At 31.7% G+C, this 26,373-nt stretch overlaps 10 protein-coding genes across 10 annotated transcripts; 6 read left to right on the top strand and 4 right to left on the bottom strand.

Annotated features, from left to right (window-relative positions):
* Positions 1–684: 684 nt before the first annotated feature.
* BMS1 (GTPase BMS1) lies at positions 685–4,194 on the top strand (the record flags this gene model as incomplete). The annotated part of the gene is made up of 1 exon (XM_064860123.1): positions 685–4,194. The coding sequence occupies one exon, from the start codon at positions 685–687 to the stop codon at positions 4,192–4,194; it is 3,510 nt and encodes a 1,169-aa protein (XP_064712784.1).
* Positions 4,195–4,593: 399 nt separating this feature from the next.
* SAR1 (Arf family GTPase SAR1) lies at positions 4,594–5,533 on the bottom strand (the record flags this gene model as incomplete). Its single annotated transcript, XM_064860122.1, has 2 exons — positions 4,594–5,138; positions 5,506–5,533. 2 exons carry the CDS (start codon positions 5,531–5,533, stop codon positions 4,594–4,596), a joined length of 573 nt encoding a protein of 190 aa, XP_064712783.1.
* Positions 5,534–7,022: 1,489 nt separating this feature from the next.
* On the top strand, positions 7,023–9,431 carry PWA37_003598 (kinase-regulated stress-responsive transcription factor SKN7; the record flags this gene model as incomplete). Its single annotated transcript, XM_064860121.1, has 1 exon — positions 7,023–9,431. The coding sequence occupies one exon, from the start codon at positions 7,023–7,025 to the stop codon at positions 9,429–9,431; it is 2,409 nt and encodes an 802-aa protein (XP_064712782.1).
* A 313-nt stretch (positions 9,432–9,744) lies between these two features.
* SET5 (S-adenosylmethionine-dependent methyltransferase) lies at positions 9,745–11,301 on the bottom strand (the record flags this gene model as incomplete). Its single annotated transcript, XM_064860120.1, has 1 exon — positions 9,745–11,301. One exon carries the CDS (start codon positions 11,299–11,301, stop codon positions 9,745–9,747), a length of 1,557 nt encoding a protein of 518 aa, XP_064712781.1.
* A 536-nt stretch (positions 11,302–11,837) lies between these two features.
* FMP10 (Fmp10p) lies at positions 11,838–12,602 on the top strand (the record flags this gene model as incomplete). Its single annotated transcript, XM_064860119.1, has 1 exon — positions 11,838–12,602. The coding sequence occupies one exon, from the start codon at positions 11,838–11,840 to the stop codon at positions 12,600–12,602; it is 765 nt and encodes a 254-aa protein (XP_064712780.1).
* A 333-nt stretch (positions 12,603–12,935) lies between these two features.
* On the bottom strand, positions 12,936–13,664 carry FAU1 (5-formyltetrahydrofolate cyclo-ligase; the record flags this gene model as incomplete). Its single annotated transcript, XM_064860118.1, has 1 exon — positions 12,936–13,664. The coding sequence occupies one exon, from the start codon at positions 13,662–13,664 to the stop codon at positions 12,936–12,938; it is 729 nt and encodes a 242-aa protein (XP_064712779.1).
* Positions 13,665–14,707: 1,043 nt separating this feature from the next.
* On the top strand, positions 14,708–15,928 carry PWA37_003594 (branched-chain-amino-acid transaminase BAT1; the record flags this gene model as incomplete). The annotated part of the gene is made up of 1 exon (XM_064860117.1): positions 14,708–15,928. The coding sequence occupies one exon, from the start codon at positions 14,708–14,710 to the stop codon at positions 15,926–15,928; it is 1,221 nt and encodes a 406-aa protein (XP_064712778.1).
* Positions 15,929–16,874: 946 nt separating this feature from the next.
* PWA37_003593 (Zn(II)2Cys6 transcription factor) lies at positions 16,875–18,641 on the top strand (the record flags this gene model as incomplete). The annotated part of the gene is made up of 1 exon (XM_064860116.1): positions 16,875–18,641. One exon carries the CDS (start codon positions 16,875–16,877, stop codon positions 18,639–18,641), a length of 1,767 nt encoding a protein of 588 aa, XP_064712777.1.
* A 686-nt stretch (positions 18,642–19,327) lies between these two features.
* PWA37_003592 (uncharacterized protein) lies at positions 19,328–22,042 on the top strand (the record flags this gene model as incomplete). The annotated part of the gene is made up of 1 exon (XM_064860115.1): positions 19,328–22,042. One exon carries the CDS (start codon positions 19,328–19,330, stop codon positions 22,040–22,042), a length of 2,715 nt encoding a protein of 904 aa, XP_064712776.1.
* Positions 22,043–24,000: 1,958 nt separating this feature from the next.
* On the bottom strand, positions 24,001–25,710 carry SEO1 (putative permease SEO1; the record flags this gene model as incomplete). The annotated part of the gene is made up of 1 exon (XM_064860114.1): positions 24,001–25,710. The coding sequence occupies one exon, from the start codon at positions 25,708–25,710 to the stop codon at positions 24,001–24,003; it is 1,710 nt and encodes a 569-aa protein (XP_064712775.1).
* Between the last annotated feature and the right edge of the window lie 663 nt (positions 25,711–26,373).

Here is a 26,373-nt window from a genome sequence, read left to right as displayed (position 1 = left end):
AAAAATCCGAAACTCTTTTTTGCGGAAAAAAGGCTTTAACAGATTTTAACTGTTTCCGTCGTTTCTCTGAAATGTATATATAAGCACTTGCAGTCTTATATATACATTTATTGTTTGCACATTCAAAATTCTCCTCCTATTTCCTTCTTTTCCACGCAACAACGACGCTTGTCTTATTTACACATGTAAATAGATCTCCTATTTTGGGTATGCGGCTTTAAAAGGATAAACAACAGGCTTGTTGCGGAACTTCTGAAATTTCCGAAACTCTGTTCTTGTGTGATATTTTTTGTTGTTTTTTTTCTTGAATTGAAAAATTTTTTTGATTTGCTTGTAAATGCAATTTTTTGATCTCATCTCATCTCATCTCATCTTATCTTTAAAACTTTCTTTTCTTATGTCCTTAAGATCATATCCCAATAAGTACTCTTTGTTAGCTCAACAATTCTATAGGTTTTCTTGAACCTGTTGTTCTCTTCTCTTTTGCCAAAAAATAGCTTCTGAGATCAAGAAGTTAAAAAAACAGCTTAATAATTAAATAAATAAAGTAATTAATAAATAAAAAAGAAAGACAGAAAGAAATTTATGAGTTAGTACTTCTTCTTCCCCTATATTTATTCCCTAAATTTATTATTTATTTATTTATTTTTATTTTTAAATAGTATATTATTGATACACAACAACATGGAACAGTCGAATAAACCTCATAGAAAGAGTCGAGATAACAAATCCACTGCTAAAAAGAAACTACATACCCAGGGCCACAATGCAAAGGCCTTTGCTGTTTCTGCCCCAGGCAAGATGGCAAGACAAATGCAAAGATCAAGTGACAAAAATGAAAAGAAATTGCACGTTCCAATGGTGGATCGTACACCAGATGATGATCCCCCACCAGTAATTGTCTGTGTAGTAGGGCCTCCTGGTACTGGTAAGACAACTTTAATTAAATCTTTGGTAAGAAGAATGACAAAGACCACTCTTACCGAAATCAAAGGTCCTATCACAGTGGTCTCTGGTAAAAATAGAAGATTAACCTTTTTGGAATGTCCTGCAGACGACTTGAATTCAATGATCGATGTAGCCAAAATTGCTGATTTGGTTTTGTTAATGATTGATGGTAATTTCGGGTTTGAAATGGAAACCATGGAGTTTTTGAATTTGGCTCAACATCATGGTATGCCAAGAGTACTTGGTGTAGCCACCCATTTGGATCTTTTCAAGTCACAATCAACTTTAAGAGCTTCCAAGAAAAGATTGAAACACAGATTCTGGACTGAAGTATACCAGGGTGCTAAATTGTTTTATTTATCTGGTGTCATCAATGGTAGGTACCCAGATAGAGAAATTTTGAATCTCAGTAGATTTATTTCAGTCATGAAATTTAGACCATTGAAATGGAGAAATGAACACCCTTATCTTTTGGCTGATCGTATCACTGATCTGACTCATCCCGATCTAATCCAATCCAAGGGAAAGCAGATAGACAGGAAAATCGCTCTCTATGGATATTTACACGGTACTCCTTTACCTTCTGTCGGTGGTACTAAAGTTCACATTGCTGGTGTCGGTGATTTCTCCATATCACAAGTAGAAAAACTACCTGATCCATGTCCAACCCCAGCTTTTCAGCAGAAATTGGATGAATATGAAAGATTAAAATTAAAAGAGGAAGGAAGCAATTCCTCTTCTACCCCAACTGTAAGAAGACGTAAAAGATTAGATGATAAGGATAAATTAATTTATGCCCCTATGTCTGATGTCGGTGGTGTTCTAATGGATAAAGACGCTGTTTATATCGATATTGGATCAAAGAAAGTCAACAATTCACAAAGTTTTGTTCCAGGACAAGAGAAAGGTCAAGGTGAACAATTGGTGACAAGTTTACAGAAAGTTGATAGGAGCATTGCCGAAAATTTCAAAAATGTAGGTTTACAAATTTTTAGTAATGGTATTGAATTACATAAAGTTGACAAGAAGGGGGAAGAAGAAGAAGAAGATGCAAATGAAGAAGAAGAAATTAACTCCGAATTAGATCAAGGTAGATCTTCTCTAAGAAAACCAAAAATTTATGGAAAATCTGTTCAAGAAGATGATCTTGACATTGATAATCTACCAAGCGATGAAGATGAGGATGATAATGTGGATGGAGATAAAGAACTAGAGTTAGTCGAAATTGATTTTCATGATCAAAATGATGAGAAATTAGTTCCAGAGACCGATTCAGAATTCGAGTTAAGTGATGGAGAAAATGAGGAAACTTGGGAAAGAGCCATGGCTGGTAAATTGAATAACGAAATCAAGCGTAAAAGAAGATGGAATATCGGTAAATTGATATATATGGAAAATATATCACCAGATGATTGTATAAGACGTTGGAGAGGTGAGGATGAAGAAGATGAAGAAGACTTAGAAGAAAGTGATATTGAAGATGATGAAGATTTCTTTAAGAAAAAACAAACTAATAACACTGATAGCAAGAATGGACAGAATACTGAAATCGCCGATTTAGAAAAATTCATTCCTTATTTTGATACTTTTGAAAAGTTGGTGGAAAAATGGTCTGATCTAAGTTCTATCAGAAATAGATTTATTGGTTCTACCAGAAGTAATTCCGCAGACGACTCTAATTCTATGGATGAAGAAGAAGAAGAAGTTTTTGGTGATTTCGAAGATTTAGAAGCTGATGATCAGGAAAATGTTGAGGAAGAAAGTAACAACAATAACAACGAAAGCGACGATTCGTTTGCTGATTTTGAGGAAGAAGAAAAAAAAGATTTAACCATGGAAGAAGAACGTAAATTAAACGCAGAGAAGAAGGAAAAATTCCGTTTACAATTTGAAATCGAAGAAGGTGACAATTTCAAAGAAGATGATCCTGATAATGAATATGATACATGGTATGAACTTCAAAAGGCAAAAATGGCTAAGCAGTTGGAAATCAACAAAGCAGAATTAGAGGAGATGACTCCTGAACAACGTCAAAAAATTGAAGGTTTCAAAGCCGGCTCTTATGTTCGTATTGTCTTTGACGATGTTCCTATGGAATTCATAGAAAATTTCGAGCCAAGGTTCCCGATCATTATGGGTGGTTTGTTACCTACTGAATTAAAATTTGGAGTTGTTAAAGCAAGATTAAGAAGGCACAGATGGCACAAGAAGATCCTTAAGACCAACGATCCATTAGTCTTATCCTTAGGCTGGAGAAGATTCCAAACATTACCAATATACACAACCTCAGATTCAAGAACTAGAACTAGAATGTTGAAATATACTCCGGAACATACCTATTGTAATGCCAATTTTTATGGCCCGTTATGTGCTCCAAATACACCTTTTTGTGGTGTTCAAATTGTGGCCAACAGTGATACTAGTGGTGGTTTCAGAATTGCTGCTACTGGTGTTGTGGAAGAAATTGATGTTGACGTAGAAATCGTGAAAAAATTGAAATTGATTGGTTATCCATACAAGATTTTCAAGAACACTGCTTTTATTAAAGATATGTTTTCAAGTGCTATGGAAGTTGCTAGATTTGAAGGCGCCCAAATTAAAACTGTATCTGGTATACGTGGTGAAATCAAGAGAGCATTATCTAAACCAGAAGGTTATTTCAGAGCAACTTTTGAAGATAAGATTTTGATGAGTGATATCATCATTCTAAGATCATGGTATCCAGTACACATTAAAAGATTTTATAATCCAGTTACTTCATTATTATTGAAGCAGAAAACAGAGTGGAAGGGTGTCAGACTAACAGGTCAAATTAGAGCCGCCTTGAACATACCAACACCGTCAAATCCAGATAGTGCTTATAAAAAGATCGAACGATCAGATAGACACTTCAATGGATTGAAGGTTCCAAAATCTATTCAAAAGGAACTTCCATTTAAATCTCAAATACATCAAATGAAACCACAAAAGAAGAAAACATATATGGCTAAAAGGGCTGTTGTTTTAGGTGGTGAAGAGAAGAAAGCACGTTCATTCATTCAAAAGGTTTTAACTGTCTCTAGGGCGAAAGAAGAGAAGAAAAAAGCTAAGAAGGCAGATCAACGTAAGGAAAGATTGAAGAGATTAGCCAAGGCTGAGGAAGAAAAATTACAGAAGGATAAAGAAAAAAAGAAAGAGTTCTTTGCTAAGAACGGTAAGAAGAGACCATATGGGGATGATGATGGTGGTGCTCGTAAGAAGAGATAGATCCTTTATATATATACTATCTCACGCACTTTTTCTAAGTAATATACAGTAAATCTATTGAAATGAACTATATACAACTACAAACATTATAAGAATAATTAAATAAAAAAAAGGAAAAATAACAAGCAAGAGACGTTATACTTTATGTATCTGTTAGATAAACCTGACTTGTGTGAAAAAGAAAGTACTACAAGAAAAGCTGTTGGTAAAAGTCTGAATTTAATACTACTTTACATACTATAAATATTTTTATTAAACAAAAGTACTATCCTACATATATATATATCTATATATGTAGGTATATACATCACAAAATAAAAGCTTTCTTAATGGCTTGTTTTATTCTTTGTCATTGAAGTTATTATTATTATTATTATTATTATTATTATAAAAACTTGATCAGATAAATTGAGATAGCCATTGGAAAGCTTCCAAGTAACCGTTTCTCATGACCACAGAACACATGAATAATTCGACTGGTCTTTGACCTTCAACTCTATTTGGACCAGTAGTGTTTAATAAACCTAAGGCAGAACGTAATTCAGCTTCAGAGACGGCGTTTGGTGCATCAATCTTATTACCTAAGATAACGAAAGGAACGTCTTTCAATTCAGCAATGTTGAAAAGGGCATCTAATTCAACACGAGCTTCATTAAATCTTTCTGGATCAGCAGCATCGACTAAAAATACGATACCGTTAACTTCAGGAAAATAGTCCTTCCATAAACGACGGGCTTGAATATGACCACCTAAATCAAAAGTGGTAAATTTGATATTACCGATAGCTAATTCTTCAGAAGTTGGATGCCATGTTGGTTGTAAAGTGGCTAATCTATCATTTTTCAACATATGCAAAAGAGTGGTTTTACCTGCATTATCTAAACCAAGAAACAATAATTTACCATGCTTGTTCCACAAACCTAAAGAGGCCAAAATATCTCTAACTAAATTAAAATATAGAAATTGAATGTGACAACAACAACAAAATAAAAAAAAAATTCCTTTAATTTTTTATTATTTTTTTTTTTTTGAAACTAAGACGAATAAATAAACAAAAATCTAATAGCATATTAAATTATTAAAATTCCAGATTCAGTTTTGGACATAAAGCATATACAATTGATTTGCTTATTTATCTGCTTACTCGTCAGTATATAGATTGAATTTTTTTTTTGTTTTGTTTTAATAGTTATATGTTAGTATTATGCAAAGTTAATTATTTTATCACCGTTAATGCTATTACCAACAAAGGTACTTAATAAACATATAGCAAAAAAAAAAAAAGAAAGTTTATAGTAATTTAACACATACACCAACCAAAAACGTCCCAGGAAAGCATATTATTATTTGTTCAATATATATTATTATTATTATTATTATGTAAATTTTTGTTTTCCAAATTGGTATATCTAAAGCACTAGTGCTCGTTTGTTGAATATGGTGTAGTTTTATCTAGAACGAAGTAACAAAATCCTAGATAATCTTCTTATGAACTCTCTTTTTTACATTAACGAAACGTTTTGTTTGGTTCTGTTGTAAATTTTGATCATCTTTCCTGTTTGTTCAATCGTTTGTAATTTTCCACGTGTTCTCGACTTTCGGTGAGGAAAATAAAGAAAAAATAAAAAAAAAAAATACGAAAATATTTCTTTTTTGGAAAGTAGATGCTTAGTCATTATGATGACTCATCAGAAAACCGGCTATTCGTTGCAAATGATAATAAAACGGAGAATACACCCAGCCGCAACAGAAATTCGCTACAAAAGCATGCAATTTTGAATAAGACTCCACAATATCATGATGATTTCTGTCTTGTAGATGCAGAGTATTAACCTACTAACAAGAGTGAATACTACATATTCATTGTATCTAAACAGAATTGTGTCCATGAAAAAAAAGCAAAAATTACTCTTTCTCTCTGTCTCCCTCCACCCTCTCCCTCCCCCATACACTCAATTATGCTTAACCATAAGTCAATAATCTACAAAGGGTGTCTTGATGCTGAAATTACCTTTCATACCAATTAAATCATAGAAGCTATTTTTCCGATTTTGAATAGTACCATAGGGCGGAGAGTTTGACGACTAACAAACCATCTAATCCTTCAAAGAAAGGAAGAAAAAAAAGTGATGCTTTTATCAGATCACAAGGTGTAATGATCTGTTGAAAACCAATCAAAGATAATTTTAAAACATCTTAATTGGTTTCCTTCTAGTTGTTATCACTTCTACTGTCACTTCTGCTGTCGCTATCATTATGGATTTTCTTTTCTTTTTCTCTTTCTTTTTCTTTCTTTTTTTTTTTTCTTTTATCTCTGAACTGTTGATCCTTTGCGGTGACAGAACAGAAAGGAGAAAGAGAGAGAAAGCGAAAGGATTAAAGGTGTCAAGAAGCTACTTACAGATGAGGACCAGAGATCGTGTACTCGCTGTCTACAAAGAGAGAATTCTGGCTCAGTCTACTTTCTCCTGTCACAGGTTGTTGTGTGATCTTAGATTCTTGATCCTTCAGTCGAGTTATGTTTGATTTTATCATTACAGTTACAGAACACTGACCATTATACTACACCACTGCAAACTTTCCCTTCTAAAAGTATAATTGACGTGTAAACTTTATTATTAATATTTACTATCAATTGGTTCCTGTGCCCAATACTATATTCGATCTCTAGTTTTTAGTACAATTATTTCCTTTTGTCAAGTTTCATTGTGAATTGACTTTTTTTTTTATACACAACTTTCACAAAACACACATACAAACACACACACACATATATATATACATACATATATATAGATATATAGATATAGATATATATATGTTTATTAATGGACCCTAACAATAGTGATAACAACCAATCTAATAACCCTACCACTGATTCAAAATCCATCGACACTAGTTTCAATTTAACTATACCTCCTCCGCCTTTCCCTAATAATGAGATTAGAGCAAATACTAAGAATACTACTACTAGTAATAATGTAAATACGAATAATGCCAATACACAAACAATAAATGTGGTTCCTTTAAAGCATGAAGATATTAATACATCTAAAAACTTTATACCGAATATGGTCGAAAATACAAACTCTTTAGTATTAAATACACCAAACCATCTGGATACATCCGTTGCAGAAGCCTTAAATTTTGCACAGCAGTCGTTACCTACAACCCAGATACCACCACCTTCGAATATAAATTCTTCTAATAGTATAACATTAGCATCAACTACAAATAATACTGCTACTAATACTAATGCTAATACTCCTAACACTTCTTTAACTGCTTCCAAAAAAATAAAATCTCACCATATATCCATACCTACAAAGGATGGATCCACAAGTCATACAATCACTACTTTCTCATCAAATAAACCATCATCCAATGAATTTGTTAGGAAACTCTTTCTTATCTTAGAGAATAATGCATACCCGGAAATCGTACGTTGGACAGATGATGGCGACAGTTTTGTGGTTATAGATACAGGAAAATTCACATCACAGATCTTGCCCAACCATTTTAAACATTCAAATTTTGCAAGCTTTGTCAGACAATTGAATAAATACGATTTCCATAAAGTTAAAAGGAAACAAGATGAAAAATCTAAATACGGTGATTTGAGTTGGGAATTTAAACACCCCTTATTTAGAATACATTATGAGAAAGGTCTTGATAATATAAAGAGAAAAATAACTGTACCTAAAAAGGATGCTAATAGCAATACAAGTAAAGGCAACTCCAGTAATAACAACAATAGTTATGACGGCAATTCAACAAATTACAACAACATAAATAATATGAATAATTCAAATGGTCACATCATTTTAACTGAAAAACAAAGAGAAAGTTTATTACAAAATACAGTTAGTAAAGATACATTTCAGACTTTGAGAAATAAAGTAACACGATTAGAAAATGAATTAAAAAGATCGAATGATGAGGCAAACAATTTGAAAAATGAAATCGATAGAATGACAACACGATACACAACACTTCTAGAGAGTTTGATAGCGTTTAAAACTGTTCATGAAAGTTTAACTTCCAATTTCAACACCGTCTGTTCTATCTTAGTTAATAATGGTATCAATGTACCACAGCATCTCTATAATAACATCACAATGAATCAAAAATTACCAACATATAGCCAACCAAGTAAAGAGACTTTAAAAAACCAAGGTTCAACGAAATCTTCCACATCACCAGTTCAAGCTAGAAACCAACAAACTATCTTAAATAATATTGACAATCAAGTACAGTTAATGAATAACTCTACAAATAACATATTGATATCAGTGACTCCCAACAATAAACAGAACTTACAGATTTCTGAAAATGCTCAAATAATAAATTCCAATAGCAATGAATCAATAAATTCATTAAATATGAACAGTAATGTAAATAATAAAAATAATAATCATAGCATTATTAATCCACATAATGGTAGTAAATTAAATACCACAAATGATGTTGGTAATACCAATGATAACAACACTAATAACACCAACAACAACAATAATAATAATATTCCAGTAAACACTAATGAGGTTACTCTGAGAAAGGGTTTTCATGTTTTATTAGTAGAAGATGATGCAGTGTCTATACAGTTATGTTCCAAATTTTTAAGAAAGTACGGTTGTACCGTTGAAGTGGTCACTGATGGGCTCTCAGCAATCTCCACTTTAGAGAAATTTAGGTATGATCTAGTTTTAATGGATATTGTCATGCCTAATTTAGATGGTGCCACAGCTACTTCTATAGTGAGAAGTTTTGATAATCAAACTCCAATCATTGCAATGACCGGTAATATTGAAGATCAAGATCTGCTAACTTATCTACAACATGGTATGAACGATATACTAGCAAAACCTTTCACAAGAAATGATCTACATTCGATGCTTATTCGATATTTAAAGGATAGAATCCCACTATGTGAGCAAAAAATGAATTCACCAGTGAACAACCAATTATCAGCAAATATGTTACGGCAAAATCAACGTACACACAATAGTCCTCAGTTACAACAAAATAATTCCATTACCCCCACCCTATCGACTTCTATGATGTCACAACCTCAACAGTTAAACAGCTTTCCAATTCCACAATCACTACAGCCTCATATATCTATGGAGTCTTCAAACACATCTCATGTTCTAAGTAATGATAGTTCAAAAAATATTAACAGACGTCCTACTACTTTTGATACTGATGAACGATTACCAAAGAAACCACGTGTATGAGTAATCATTCTGAAAAAAAAAAAAAAGAATATAAAAAACTTATGGAATAGATCTTTACATTTATTGCATGCAGGACATATCAACAAAATTATCAATTATTCTTAATACATACTTTTATTCTCCATTATATATCTATATAGTTATGTACCTAATTTGCATATTGAAGATTTCATAATACATTAAGACAAAAATTACAGTACATATTCACCAAAGCAGTCCTGTTGTATACTGTAATCATCACCTTTTATATATATGTGTATGCCGATCTATTTTAAATGGATATTTACACTTTATTTCTTTTTTTATAATATCTTTATTCTTCAATCGCCATTGAAACAGTCTCATCAAACCGTACTGACGTCCTTCTTCTTCTTCCTCCTATATTTATAACATCAGGTATTTCTAATTCAAATTCTTGTCCATTTTTCAACAACTCTTGTAAATCAGGTCTCTGATTTCTCATAGAAGATTTTCTCCTTGCCATTTCATTATTACGATTTCCCTGATTTTTATCAATATTACCACGGTTAAGTTCGTCCATACTATTCTTATTCAGTTTATTATTTTTTGTTATTTCATCTCTATCATATTCCTTATCGTTTTTATGAATGTCCAAATGTTCCAATTCCTTTTTGCAACGACAACATTTACAGATAAATCCATATTGAACCCTTAATTCTCTTCTTCTCAAAATAACCCCATGTAACGGGTTGACATAGGTGATATATAATTGTTCACCTTTCTTGATTTCCTTCCTAGCATATAAACTCAATTTCAACTTCGAATCGAATTCATATCTAACATTAGGTTCACAATGATGATTGATAAATGAGGAAATAAAATATATTTGGTTATTAGACAATTTGTTAATATTGAATTTCCCTATGCAAAAAAGGAAAGTCTCAAAATCGATATCATCTGCCAGTGTTGGAAAACTCTCTATAAACAATGCATAAACTTCTCTCCATTTGTTTTCAAATTTATCTACACTGGTTTCAGATTCTTGTATTGAATACTGCCCCCTAACTCTAACTCTTTGTGATACACCACATAAAGCTTTTAAATACTGTTTGTTTCTCTTTGACGAATCTTTATTCAATAATAATTGAGCAAAAATGACACCCAGAGAATATGCTGAATCATTAGAAGTCTTTTGACAATGTGCCTCAAATTTGTTCCAATTGGCACAATTTACCACCTTGTTTTTGTTGCCCTTATTATGTTTTAACGCTCCGTGAATAATATCTTTACTCTTGCATTTTTTACTGCACCAAACTGATGCACATGTATTACAATCTAATCCATTTTTCATAATGAAATGTGAACTGATGGAGCCCAATGACAGATTACACAACGCACAAATTTTACCACGAGATATTAATGCCAGCTTTTCGATCGCTGGAATAATACAGATTGGATCCTCCTCAACATAAATCAATTGACCTGGTTTAAAGTCTTTCTCAGCAAACAGCCCTCTCCCCATGTGATTATTTGATGTGCTCAAAATCTTAATATTTCCTAGATATTTAGATGACTGGTTTGAAGTTTTAACATGATTGAGAGTTAAGTCAGGACACATTTCTGGGACTTGAATCAGATGGGAATAGACTGGTAATTTTGTCTCATCTAAGGAATAAAGATTCTTTTCTACTAACATAGTTTCAAACGTCTCCTGATCGAAACTCCATCCCGAACACCTTTGAACAACCCTAGCAAATAATTGGGATGACGGTAACACCTCCGTGTCGGGATCTTCTTTCCACAGAGATATGGTTGCGTCACACAGTTCTTCAGATGTCGGTACCTTGTCTTTTCTTGAGTCATCTGACGGTATATCATTCAATGAAAGCATTTTAATCTTCAAGTGCATTGGGAATAAAAAATATGTGTCTATCAAGTTTGGGTCTGTATATGAGCAAAGATGTTTAAACAAGAATGATAAAAAAAAAAAGATAAAAACAAAATAAAAACGAATAATTAGAAGATAAGGGTACAACCAAATAGCACAATCTATGGTTTAATTTTGTTGACAATTGGCTTATTTTGTTTTGGATGGGTCATCCACATGTAAACTCTTAATATTTTCTTCACCCTTCCTCTCTTTTAAGATGTTATTCTACTATACTTCTACGTTGATTTAAGTTGTTTTTTTCCTTCCCTCCCTTATACACCAATTTCTACTTCTTTTTTTTATTTTTTATTTTTTTGCTCTTTCAGCAGTGCCATTAGAAATTTTTTTCTTTAAAGAGAAAAGAAAGTCAAAAGGAACTTTGCAGAGAATACACGAGAGGAGTAGACATTACTATTAGCATTGCAGTTTGTATTCTGGGTCAGTAAGTTTACAAGTATTCACATAGTAAATGAGTATATAATTAGAATAAAGTAAGAGGATAGGGTTATTCCAGTATGTTTAAGAGTATTTTTAGAAACAATATCAAAAGATTTTCATCTACAGGGGTCAAATATGCAGAGAATGCAACAAAAGATTTCAAGTTGGGTTCCAGAGGTAAGACATCATCTTCGATGAAACAATGGATCCCTATATCCATTTTTGGTGGCAGTTTTTTGTTTGGTTGGTATTTGACTAAGCATATGACTTTCACTGATCTAATGGCATACTTGCGATATGATAGTTTACCACAAGATGCCCTGGAAGTGGAGAAGTATAAGGGTGAAGTGCTTGCTAGGTTGGAGAATCTATCTATTGTCAAACAGTTAAATGCGAATGGTTATGTGGAGATACATAAGCCAGACATGACTGGTCAAGTCGATGGTAGGAAAAACAGATTGGTCTTACAAAGCCTTCTCAGCCCTGGCGCCATCGCAATTCCACCAAGATTTTATTACAATCCAACTACTAAGGATACTGTGGGAATTTACCATTTGGGTATGAAGTTGACTGGGTATCCATTTATTGTTCATGGTGGTATCTTAGCCACTATATTAGAAGATTTAATGAGAGAAAGTGTCAAATTTGTTCTAGATAAGAAGGGGGAAAAAATCAAGGATTTGAAAGTATCTTATCGTATGCCCACTTTAGCTAACCAGTTTGTCATTGTTCGTACTACATCTATCGAACAAAATGGTAAAACTGTCAAATTGAAAGCAGATGTAATGAATCAATCTGGGCAAAGAGTATTAGTTCAAGGTTCTGGTTCTTTTAAAATTTAAAAAAAGAGAAATAAAAGCAAAAAGAGGAGGATAGATAAAAACAAGAAATACAACAAAAGATAGTAATCTCTCTCTCTTTTTTTATTTTTGTTATTTTTTCAATCTTATGCACATTATTATATTTTGAATGCATTATTTCTATCATTATGATAGAATATAAGGATAATGTTCCATTCTATTCCTTATTTACTTGTAATTAGTCTTATTTATGATATAATATCAGTTTTTTAGTTTGATTTAATATGACAAAACGTAACATAATATAATGCATTTCAGTCAATTCTTATTCCGGTTTTACTTTTAAAATAAAAAGAGAAGTCTTAAAATATCTTACTACGTAAAATCTTTATTAATCCAATTCACACTACCGTCACCTGCTACTATACAATCCATGAATTGATCATGAGGCTCTAATTCAACTTCAGGAACAATCTGTTGTTTTAAACATACACCAATAAGTAATGGTCTAGTCTTATATCTTAAAATATATCTTTTGATGAAGTCATCATAATAACCGGCTCCCCACCCCATCCTGGCCCCGTTTCGAATATTAAAGGCCACACCTGGAACTATCATTATGTCCATCTGTGGTGGTAGAGGATCCGGAATTTCTCTTGGAGGTTCCCTTAATTGATATTTACCCTGTGGTTTCCATTTGTTGATTGTATCGAGGGAGTCCACTTTATGGAATGTTAAATGAGGGTGGTCTATTGGTGTATTAGATTCTGAATGTTTTCTCAATTTCACTTGACCTGTCTCTGTTGTAGATGTACATCTAGGAAGATAGACTTCAATGTTAGTCAGATTACTCTGAGTCCCTGGGTGAAACAACCATTCTAGCATATATTTGGTATCTACTTCACCTTGGTCCATGCTAAGAAAACAACCAATTTTCCTCACTAAAGAAGAGTCAGAAGCTGTTTTATGATATTTGGTGATTATCGATTGCAACTGTTTAGATATCTTCTGTGATTGTTCTGATATGTCTTGTTTTGGGATTGATTTTAACACTTTTCTTAACTGTGAACGTAATAATGTCTTTTTGAACATTATTGTCGACATTTTAATAAGTAGTTGAGTGGGAAAAAAAAAAAAAAAGAGAGAGAGAGAGAGAAAGAGAGAGAGAAAGTTGGATGGTCGTGTTCACTGACACCTTATTTAAGATAAGTTAGTAGGTTTTAATGATTTTTTCTTTTACTTTCATGTTTTAATAAGAAAAAATATAAATCAAAAAGAAAAATAAAAGACTATATACACAAGTATAATATGACCTGAAAAAAGTCTCTACTGGGAATTCAAGAAATGTCTTTAAAAAGAGCACCGAATCACTCATATAATCTATCTTCCGATCCTGCAGCAAGACCATAGTGTGTAGAACAAAACCGGTTCCGGCTTCCTCGGGCTCGACTGGTTGCCGGAATAAACCGGAGATCTTGTTTTTCCTTTTTATTTTTATTTTCGTGTGGATGTTGTTATGGTTGTTATGTTTGTTTGTGCAATGTGAGTCATATCGACAGGGAGATATCGACAGGCAATACTCTTTCTTTATTTACTCTTGTGCTGTTGGTTCTGGGACAAGAAAGCCAGTGGCATATGTGTTGCTAAACTAGTGCATCTGCGACTTTGTGTTTCTTTTACTGTGTCTTCTCTGCAACTGAGAAGGTAATTATAACAAAACTGCTCTTCTGCAGATGGTGAGATCATCTTTATATCCTTTTTTTTTGTATTGTTTTATTTGCCTCTTTACTTGTTTCCTCTTTTAGGTTTCGTTTCTTTGTGCTACCGTCTATTTCTTTCTTTCTTTTTTTTATTTCAATTTTTCAATTTTTCAATTTTGTATTCTGCTCGAAGTTTTTCACTCAAGGTACTGTGACTAAACAAATCTATCTATATATGTATATGTGTATACGTGTTTATATATATAAGCATATATATATATATATGTGTGTGTGTGCTTGTTGGTTCATCTTCCTCATGGTTACTGTAATCTTGTTTATTGTTGAATAGTTTCTGTTAAACTTGTTTTTCTTATACTCAACAAAATAAAACTGTTTTATTTTGTTGAGTATAAACAACTATCATACTAGGCAAACAGACATTAAATAATGTTATCTTCATATTCTACCCTCTCCAAGAGAGCTGTATCTTCTACTCTATGTAGAGCTATTCCTTTCTATAGAACTTTAGCCTCTGCTGTCAGTGGTGCCCCACTAGATGCCTCCAAACTTAAAATTACCAAGAATCCAAATCCATCCAACCCTCTACCAAATGATAAATTGGTCTTTGGCCAAACCTTCACTGACCACATGTTACAGATCGAATGGACCCAAGAAAAAGGTTGGGCCTCTCCTGAAATTGTTCCTTATGGTCCATTAAAGCTAGATCCTTCTGCTGTAGTGTTCCATTATGGGTTTGAAGCATTCGAAGGTCTAAAAGCTTATAGAACACCAGAAAATAAAATCACTTTGTTTAGACCAGACATGAACATGAAACGTATGAATAAATCAGCGGCAAGAATTTGCTTACCAACTTTTGACGGGGCAGAATTAATTAAGTTGATGGGTAAATTGATTGAACAAGATAAACGTTTTGTGCCTCAAGGCCAAGGCTATTCCTTATACTTGAGACCTACCATTATTGGTACCACGCCAGCTTTGGGTGTTTCCACTCCGGATAGAGCCTTGTTATACGTCATTGCCTCTCCAGTGGGGCCATATTATAAGACTGGTTTCAAAGCAGTTAGATTGGAGGCTACTGACTATGCCACAAGGGCATGGCCAGGTGGTTGTGGTGATAAGAAATTAGGTGCCAACTACGCTCCATGCATCTTACCACAGTTACAAGCTGCTCAACGTGGTTACCAACAAAACTTATGGTTGTTTGGTCCCGAAAAGAATATCACAGAAGTAGGTACCATGAACGTTTTCTTTGCCTTCAAGAACACTGCTACGGGTAAGAAAGAATTGGTTACAGCTCCATTGGATGGTACTATCTTAGAAGGTGTCACTAGAGATTCTATTCTAGCTCTAACAAGACAAAACTTAGATCCAAAGGAATGGGATATTAATGAACGTTACTATACAATCACTGAAGTACAAGAAAGAGCCAAAAAGGGCGAATTATTGGAAGCATTTGGTGCAGGTACTGCTGCTGTTGTATCTCCAATCAAAGAAATCGGCTGGCACGGTTCTGATATCAAAGTTCCATTATTACCAGGTGAACAAACAGGTCCATTGACCAAACAAATTGCTTCCTGGATCGCCGATATCCAGTATGGCAGAACCCAACACGGTAACTGGTCCCAAATTGTTGCTGATTTAGATTAGATCGGATTAGATTAAATCAACATAAAAAAAAAAGTAAGAAAAGATGATTGTAATAGTTTTATTAGAAACTATAATATAAAATAAAATATGAGGCTTTTTGTTTGTATTTTTTTTTTTTATCTTCTCTTTTATTAATGCTATTTAATTAAGTATTTAAGAATTCTTATATATTATTTCCTTTAAGCTATGCGTGTAATCAAAACCAGCCAAGCTAACTTAGATAACATAAAATTCAAGTAAGGATAGAGATATGATATAATTTACGTGAATTGTATCTTTTGAAATGTTGACTGATGATATAGAATCATTACATAACTCAGCGTATCCTTCTATTAATCACAAAAATTAAACCGTCGTTAAAACCATAGAGAGAAAAAGAAATAACAAGTCCTCTTTAAGCATTGGAGAAATCCAATCATAGCTTCTTATCTTTCGTTTCCTGAAATGTTCAAATTTGATGCACAGCAAATTCCAGAAACAAAGGAAAAAGAAGGAAAGAAAAAAAAAAAAACATAACCTGGAATTGTTATGATAAGGGTTGTTTTCAAAGGAAGAAAGTAAGCAGGACTGAGAAAAACTCAGATAGAAGTCATATACGTAACTACAAATGCATGACTAATTGACTTATTACATGTAAAATTCTTTCTTCTTTGTCAGCACTCTTTTTCCTCTTTTAATTTCTCTTTTTTAGTTATATAGAAGGATGTATGTGGGTGTATGCATGTGCATTTCTGTACATACGTTTTTGATGAGATCTCCGATTGGACTACAAATGAATATTTATAAAAGCTTTATTGAAATTGAGATCAATCAAGTATAATTAAGATCTATACTAATTAATTGTTTAGAAAAAAGAAAAATCTCCCTGCCTTTCTTTTTATTATTACTATTACTTTGACAGGGTTGTTGTACACATACGTATTAATATTTTCTATAAATATGAGAAATGAGCTCCATTAGGTCTAGGAAAGGTTGTAGACAATGCAAAAAATGGAAGATTAAGTGTGATGAAAATAAACCTAGATGTAATAACTGTTACAGAAGAGATGTTAAAGACTGTGATTATAGTATAATTTTGAAATGGGGTGGGAGGCCTTATAAGAATTTACGCAGAATGTCAGGACACTCAAGAATACCACAATTAAAATTGAAAAATGGAGTTCTCATTTTAAACAAGAATCATTCAAAGACACAAAAGAAGACTTCAGGGGATATTTCCAAGTTGGTTAATAATACAAAACTTATTTCATATATAATTGAACCACTTGAAAATTTTGTGATCAGATCACCAAGCTTTTTACCACCAATATTAACGTCTTCACGTTATAATATGAATGTTTTTGAATTTTATTTGCAAAAAACGTCTCATATGTTAATTCCAACTGGTCCTAAAAAATACTTGAAGAATCCATTTAAATTGTTGTTACCACAAATGGCTATGCAAAATGAAACTTTATTATATCTGTTATTAGCATTTGGTGATACACATAAAGGAAATTTTCTGAATGAACCATCCACATTTTTGTTATCCTCATCATCCAAAAATCATATAACTGATTCATCTGCAAGTTTGGCGACAATAAATTCAATAGAAATGTATAATCAATCTTTAGAAAAATCATCTTACTATTTAGACGATATTTGGTTTTTAAAGAGACCTCCTGCTATTGCAGACTATCTTTTATTTACTGTATTAAAAAATTTATCGGTCTCGTTAAATAATATTGTCCAAAGAACAAGAGATGAAACTTTAGCCACTATTTTAATGTTGTCTATGTTTGATATATTTTTCAGTGATAACAGAAGAGTATGGAGGAAACATTTACTTGGTGCACGAACTTTGATTAATGAAAAAATTAATACATTAGATGTTGATTCATTTAGAGTAGAACTATTTTATGATGAAATGGATCCAACATTTTTTTTAAATAGATGGTTTACCTATGTCAATATTATCAGTTCATTATCTTCCATAAATCAAAATTCAATGGATTTTCAATTCAATATATTTAAACATCTATTCTACGAAGTTCAAAAATATGAAACAGACAAAGATTTTCTTTATAGTAAAAGATATCATCTAGATGATATCGAATATTGCACAGGATTGGACCCCAAAGTATTATTATATCTAGGCCAAACTTCATCTTTAGTTAATCAAAACTATATTAATGAAGAGGTTGTAATACAAGCACGAAAACTAGATCAAGAGTTAATCCAGTATCTTTACGTTTCTGAATGTGCAAGAGATAAAATTCGTAGGCAATATTATCAAATAAATGATAGTGGTAACCATAAGGATAATATTGCAGATAAGTACCAAACATATGAACTATTACGTGCTACCAACATAATATATGGACTTACTGGATCCCTTCAATTGAAAAGAAGAGTATTTGGATATTCTTCAAATCATTATGAAGTCGAAAAACTTATCCAAGAAATAACAAATCTATTAATCAGATATATTCCACCAAAATCCTCCACTGCTGCATGTATTATTTTTTGTTTATTCTGTTGTGGGTGCGATCTTTTTGATAACTCATGCTTATCTTTAAGAGGTGTTTATATGGAAAGGGTTATTACCTTAGCAAATGCTGGTGTAAAAAGTGCATATATGGCAAATATTATCATGCAACAGTGTTGGAAGTTGCATAAAAATTGGTGGGAATATTTAGAAGAAGAACAATTAGATGTTACTTTTGCAATTTAATATCTTTGGATATACGTACATATTTGAAGAACTTTGATACATATTCATTAGTCTTAACAATTTTTAGGACACTATACCAAAAAGAAAAGAGGAAAAACACATATATAAGTTATCTTAAATGGCATAGATCATTATAATCTGAGAGAACTATGTATTAGTTCGCAATAACTATTTATTTCTAAAAATAAAACTATGCAGCTCTGTCTTGATTATTTTTTCCCGTCACTGTTTGAAAGTTTTTAGTTGAAACAATAGAAGATATTCATATACGTACAAATGTAGCCTCTTGGAAAAGCATATCTATCAGTAGATCCTATACTAGTTAATACCGATTTGATTCTTAAATAGCTCAACGCAAAGCATTTTCTGAATGTTTGTTTCTTCAGAAAGGTAAGGAATTGAAAATTTCGTCAGAAAACGTAAATTTTTTCTAAGTTCCGTAAAATTCCGGTGCTTCAATTTTTCTACTTTCGTTTGTATAAGGAAAGATTAATTATTTAATGGAACAGGATTCTGTTAAAGTCAGATTAGATGAAGTAGGGTCTTCTCATAAAACCATGTAGTTGTTCTTTCTACTAATGTCCTTTGATCAAGGTAAAAAGAGCTCAACTAACATCAACATATTGTCTTAATATTCTTTTCCTTTTATTATCTCTACCAAATTATTTAATGAGTATATCCACAATATGTCAACAAAAGTTGTCAAAATACACAAGAATAAAAGGGTAGTCTCTGTTTGCAATTCATGTAAAGAAAAAAAATTAAAATGTGATAAAGCAAGACCTAGTTGTTCAAGATGTCTTAAATCTAAAAAAACATGTGTATATCCCTTTACCATGTACAACACTACAATAATAACTCCACCTGAAGAAATATCTAGATCTAGTACTTCTAGTCAGACTGATAAGGTTTCATTGTCGCTCCAAACGGGACTATTTGAAGAACAGATATCGCCTGTAGGGTTTATTGAGGAAAGAAGTGGGGCTATAAGGTCGCCAAGTTCTAGTGAAACAAGTAATTATGTGTCATCAAGGGATAGTTATTGGAAACATCGTGCTTTAAGTAAACGTACAATGGCTGATATGTTATATAAAAAAGAAAATGAACAGAAAAATGGCAATACAATATCATTGGAATTATGGAACCCAAACAAATTAATAGTCTCCTATGGCTCAACAACATATTACGACTTTGCGCTTGGCTCTCACGGTTTAATACAATATGATCCTTACACAAGGCTACTATGTGGAGCTTTACATGGAAATACTGTGACTGAACTGCAGTCAAAACTGACGTGTATATCTAATGATTCTACAGAAACTTCAAGTAGCGAAAATAAAAAGAAAAAATTGGGCCCCTTAAATTTTTTGGAACAAGCTATTATTAAATGGGTTAAGATGACTAATGAATATGTAAAAAATCAGTTGCCACTAGATTATTTCAACACAACTTATACAATTGAGGATACTATGCATCCTAATCTACTTTCATCAATTCAAATGATTATTAGAGAGATCGAAATTATCATGATAGACAAAGAGCATATTAATTATTATTTAAGGTTGTTTTATGAAAATATATATCCATATTACCCTTTAATAGAGATTCCATTATTTGAAAAAAAGTTGAAGGACATTTTAGTTGAGAATCATAGTAACCATTATGAATTTAACGTATTTCACCAAAATATTAGAATTAAACTCGAGACATTAGTTATGTTCTTACTAATTTTATCTATTTCTCTTAGATCTACTTTAATCAAATCAACTAGGTCCTTATCTAATTCTGGTATGATACAGATGTTAGATAAAAAGAATGCTAGTGATATTGCCACACAATTAATAGTGTTTGCACAAAAATTGTTATCTTTGTTGAATGGTTTCAAATTCACTAATGAGAATATATTATGTTGTACAATCTATCTATTCATTGCAGAACATTTGCATGCAGGAAATAGAGCGATTCATGTCACACATGATGAAGTTTTAACTTTAAATTGTATTTCAAATCTTGCAAATACATTAGGACTGTATAATGATCCAGGTCAATTTGAGAGATTTAAAAACAGCGTTAATTTTGAGCCTCTTACTATTTTATTCAAGAGAAAATTGTGGATATTACTTCAATCTATTAAATTACAAACATGTACCCTGGATGGCAGCTTTAATGAAGTTGATTTGAAACATTTAGAATGGTTTAAACTCCCTAGTGATGGAATATCAGCACACTTAAATGGCAGATTTAAAGAATCTACTTTGGTTGATTTCAAATTGTTCACTATACAAGAAGATATTTATGAGTTTCATATACTACTTGGTAAAGTAATGTCGTCAATTTCAACAACAAGCCAGATTCAGTATCTTGATAACATTACAGAACATATAGAAAGATTATTATCATTTATGGACAATAAATTTTCTTTAGACGCTCTAACTAGTATAAAAACTAATAGTTTTACTATACAAGAAGAATCCTGGAGACAAGCTGTTATGAATTTAGATGCTGTGAAAAATTTATACATTGTGCAAATGAACATTATTGGAAAATCAAGTGTGGTAAGTATTTATTCTTTATTGTTTTTCTATTTTGAACAAAAATGTATATCTGAGAAAGAAGATCCTAAATGGATAGAATTGTATGAATTATATATGATTAAAAGTTTTGAACTGTTCTTGGATTTGACTTCGTTGACAATCAATTATTTAAATGGCTCATATTCAGAATTCATTTTGAGCTCTCATCAATTTTGCCTAAATAAAATAATAATTTTCACATTAATTAAGATATGGAGAACGTTATTAAGTTTTGCTTTAAGGTTAAGTTACAAAAGAGAGATGCTGAAAAGATCAAAATATGATGTGATTAATCATGAATTAGAATTAGTCAATAGATGTTTGCATAGGTTGGTTGATATTTTAGCGAAAACCGTAGATTTTACATCCGTTGAACTTGAGGATGACTACATTGGTGCAGATCAAGCTTTACAGATGATTAGATATATATATTATATTATCCAAGAAGATGTAACCGAAATGATTAATAATTTCTGGAATAAAATCTGGAATACCAGTAGCATTCCGGAACGAATTGTTGAAATAATCAACATTAAATGGGGTGTTGGACCAAAGAATACGGACTTAGTTAAAGAATATTTGGCTAATGAAGAAGTTTTGGGAAATATTATTCCCAATTTATTAGAAAAATTAAACCAACTCATTGATGATTCAGCTTTTACATTTCCTACTTTTCCAGTATCTACATCAGATGACCAAGTTTCAAAGTTGATAGAATACCCTGATACAGATACTCCAGATATTTTAAATTCGCTTTTAGAAGCCAACTTTGAATTGTTTACAAATATGATCAATGATAGCATGGGAGAACTTCCAGCTCTACAGTAATGTGTTTACTACTTGAGATGTTTTGAAAGGACAATAGTTACATTTTTTATTTTTCTTCATTAAACTGCATATGAAAAATCGACAAATTTTATTGGGGCATAAATCAAATGCATTTATAACGTTTGAATTATATTATTTAGAAAGGTCATATTTAGTTTATTCATAGAAAAATTGTAGAGTTGGTAGTGAAAGTGGCATTAATATATTGTTTACTAATGGTTCTCGAGATTCTACCATCTTTAAAGCTCATGTTGAAGTATTAAAATGGCATTATTTCTACTGCAACCAGCTTCAATATAGCTCATGGATTCAATTTAAGAGAGGCAATTTATACTGCATTGAAATATGCTCAAAACACACACTCTATTAAAATTGATGACAATGAATTACTGAACTATGCATACCAAATTGAAATACTGTTGAAAATAATGGTTCGATATGAATGTTTTACTGCTCATGCACTTGTACTAGTTACTAAACCATTAAATTCAGGGTTAATTATTTAAACTTCTTTGAAGATTTTATTTAATTTCCACTTGTTAAACTATATTGAGATGTTCATGTTAACTATGATTGTATAAAACAAATAGCTGATAGTACTTTACTGTTGGAAAAATGTCAATTTTTCATTGCACCAGATTATTCTTATTTAGCTGGTTATGATAGAGTGCATTATATTACTGATTCAAGATTTCCAGAATTAGAAGATGTGGAGAAAGAATTATAGATTGTAAATAGAATTAGGGAAGAGATGAGTTAGCATTAAAAAAATTATGAGAAGAATTCAATATTAAAGTTGATAGATACTTTAAAATTATTAAAAGGGGCCTTGATTCAAATAATTATTTTTAGTATTTTAAGGATGCAGTTGAGAGAGGTAATTGATAAGAATTGGTAGCAACTTTAGCACCATACATGGTGGCTCATGGTGTTGCTACTATGAAGTATATGAATAAAATCACTTCCCCTGAAGCTGGGTTATATGCTGGAACAGCTTATTTTCTACTGTTATTTGTTATACTTATTTTGTGTTTTGTGAAAAAATATACATGGTTCATTAGGTGAAATAATTTTTTTCTTATATTTAGAAGAGGTGGAGGAAGCAACATAAAAATTTCAAGATAAACATAATTTACTTACTGATATACAGAATTACGGATATGTCTATTTACTCCTGGTGCTAATACACGGAGAGCAAAAAAATATATATACAACATCTATCTAAAAATTATTGAACATAGTCATTACTTATTTCCTATATTTTTAAAAAATATCTACATTCATTTAATTGTGTCTGTGATCCTTTCATATTTCTTTTGAACTTTTTTTTACTTTCCATTATTTTCTATGTTTGAAAAATGTCCAGACTCAGAAAATTCCTATTTTTCCACTTCTTGGTGTGTGTAAGGCATATTACTCTTAGGAAGTATTCGAAGTGTGGATTAGCAGGCTACACACCTTGGAAACCCATGATTAGTTTAATTTCTTTATATATGAGCTATATAAAAGAACGTATGATGAAGGTATGGTAAAACCTAAAAAGCAACAAGAAAAGAATAACTTTTTCATAAATGAGATCTTGTGTTATAATGATTTTATACAGTCATCGACAATATCAAACATTGATCCTGATTTATGTGCTTATCTCTCAAAGGTATGTGAGTTATCATAGCCTTGCTAATTATACTTTTCTAGGGTTTTTGCATAAAATTTCCTAACAAATACGGCCAAAGATTATATAATGTACACTATGTTATAGGCTATTTCGATGTTTCGATAAATCTCCCTTTTTTATTAGAAGCATTTAATATTTTAATATATTGTTTTATTAAGTTTGAAAAGAATATCTATATATATGCTGAATAAAAAATGTAAAAAGAAAGAAATGATTAATAGCATTATAAGATAGTTTAATTTACCTTTATCAAAGGGATCCTATCTCAACAGAATAAACTACATTATGATTCCTGGGTTTCAAATTGTTCTGGAGTTTCACCTTTAGCTGAATTATAAATAATAATACCATTGTCCTTCGCATTTCTTTTCTCATCACGCTTATAAAAATATAATACTACAAAAGTCCAAATAGACAAACAAAAAGATGCTACAGCAACCCAAATAAAACCTTTAGGAAACCTTGGTGCTTCTGAAGTTTTCCATACTAAAACATTAATCCATGCTGTTGATGTCTGTGCTAACATATTCATTACCACTAAAATAACTGCTCTTGAATGGACATCTCTACGACAAATATCATTTTGCCACGAATATAATACAGGAGCCATGGCCCAACCAAAGTATTGTAACATAAATGCAAACCATTTGGCACCTTCTTCAACATCCCAAACAGCAAGAATAACATTACCAGTAAAATTGAATATCTGAATAATAATAATTGCTAACCAACGTGAATGAAATTTATCTGCTACAAAACTTGTACCAATCAAATAGATCATACCAAGACCAGGAGTAATCATGGAAAGTTTATTCAATTTAGGAATAGAGTACCTTTTCAATGACTTCAACCATAACAGATAGGCACCTGAAGAACCATTATTATTATTCCAACAAAAGACATTCCACAATGTTAGGATATAAATTTTCCAATCAAATATTATTCTTTTCCAAATCTTGAGATCAAATAATTTATCAGATAGATTGGTATTTGCTGTTTGATTCTCTTTAACTCTTTTTCTGGCCAATCTAATTTCATCATCAGTTAAAAAAATGGAATAACAGTTATGTGGATCACCTGGTAAAGAATAAAATCCAATAATACCGACAACAATGGATACAATAGCATCAATAATAAAATTCCATCTCCAACCAGATAATCCATTACGACCATCAAGACTTTCATAGACTGCAGATTGAATGCCACCTGCAGAAAGAACACCGATATATTGGCCAAGATAATAAAATGCGGAACGACGAACCATTTCATCGTGTTTGTAAAATGATCCAAACAAATATTGGTAAGCTAAATAACTTGGTGCTTCAAAGGCACCGATAAAAAATCTTATTGCTTTCAAATGGGATACAGAATTAACATAAGCAGCACCAATGGTTAACAGAGACCAACATATGTCTAAAAAGGGCAAAACATAGTTTAATGGGATGCTATGTAAACAAAAAAGGTACGGTATTTGAAACACAATGTTCCCAACGGTATACATGACTTGGGTATTAACTAAATCGTTACCTTTAAAACCTAATTCTTCTTTCATACCAGAGACGTATGCATTATTCAAATTAACTGTATCTAAATATTTGATCCAATAGGCAATACATGAATAGAAGGCAAGAAGAATATCTAACTTAATTAATAGTTTCTTTTCGGCATATGATGTATCCTCAGCAAACCAGTGATACCATTTGTTTGTAGCATTTTGCTTTTGGTTGATTCTATATTCCTGTTCATTGAAAAAACTCCACCATTTCCTATTGGCTTCATCTCTATATTCATATTCAACGTCTTCCACGACTTTAACATCAATAAATTTTTGGTCTTTAGTCTTTTCTGAAGGTAATGATGTAGTGGATGTACTATCATCCTTAAAGGAATCCGAACTGAATTCAATGATATCTTCCACATTTCTTTTAACTGGAATAAAACCCCATTTCAATCTTCTATAGGGATCGACGATAATTTCTTTAACCAAGGACATTACTAACAATTATGTTTGGTTTATGTGCGTGTTCATTAGTGATAGCTTTTCTTCTCATAGTTGAAAATACTAAAATAAAAATGAAATAACGTTGCTACAAATATAGTAGGAAGATGAAATTAAAAAGGTTTAAATACTTTTCAATAGGTACTTAAAGTTAATAAAAGTTTAACCCTTCTTACAGCTCTTCACTATAAAGCCACAGTATTGTGCTTATGAAGAATCAATGTGATTATTGTGTACTGTTGTAGTATCTTTTATTTTTTTCAATCCCCACAATTACATGCAAAGACAGCCACATAAACACAGTTTTTAGTTAAATCAAGCATTGCGTTCCCGATTTCTCACACACAGTTGCTTCTCAATCATCCCATGTAACTAATAATCGGACTTAAAAGACAAAGACTTGACTCATGAATGCAAGGTTTCTCCCTTTAAACGCTTTTTATTCCCAACCGTGAAATTTTTCACTTCTCACACAGTTTTTCATTTATTTTTTTTTCCTCGATGACTGTGGAAAACTGTGGATGGCTGTGTCAAAAAAAGATATTTTCCACTGGATATTTCTTGCATGAGTCAAGTTTACTCAAAAAAAAAAAAGAACATAATAAAAAAACAATTAAAAAAGTAAGAGGGGCAATGTTCAATGGTCAAGACAAGATG

The sequence above is a fragment of the Arxiozyma heterogenica genome, assembly GCF_036370985.1.
Source record: "Arxiozyma heterogenica strain weizmannii chromosome Unknown scaffold_30, whole genome shotgun sequence".
Taxonomy (NCBI): Eukaryota; Fungi; Ascomycota; class Saccharomycetes; order Saccharomycetales; family Saccharomycetaceae; genus Arxiozyma; species Arxiozyma heterogenica.
Note: the sequence above shows the minus strand (reverse complement) of the source record. Positions and strands in the feature narration are given on the sequence as shown.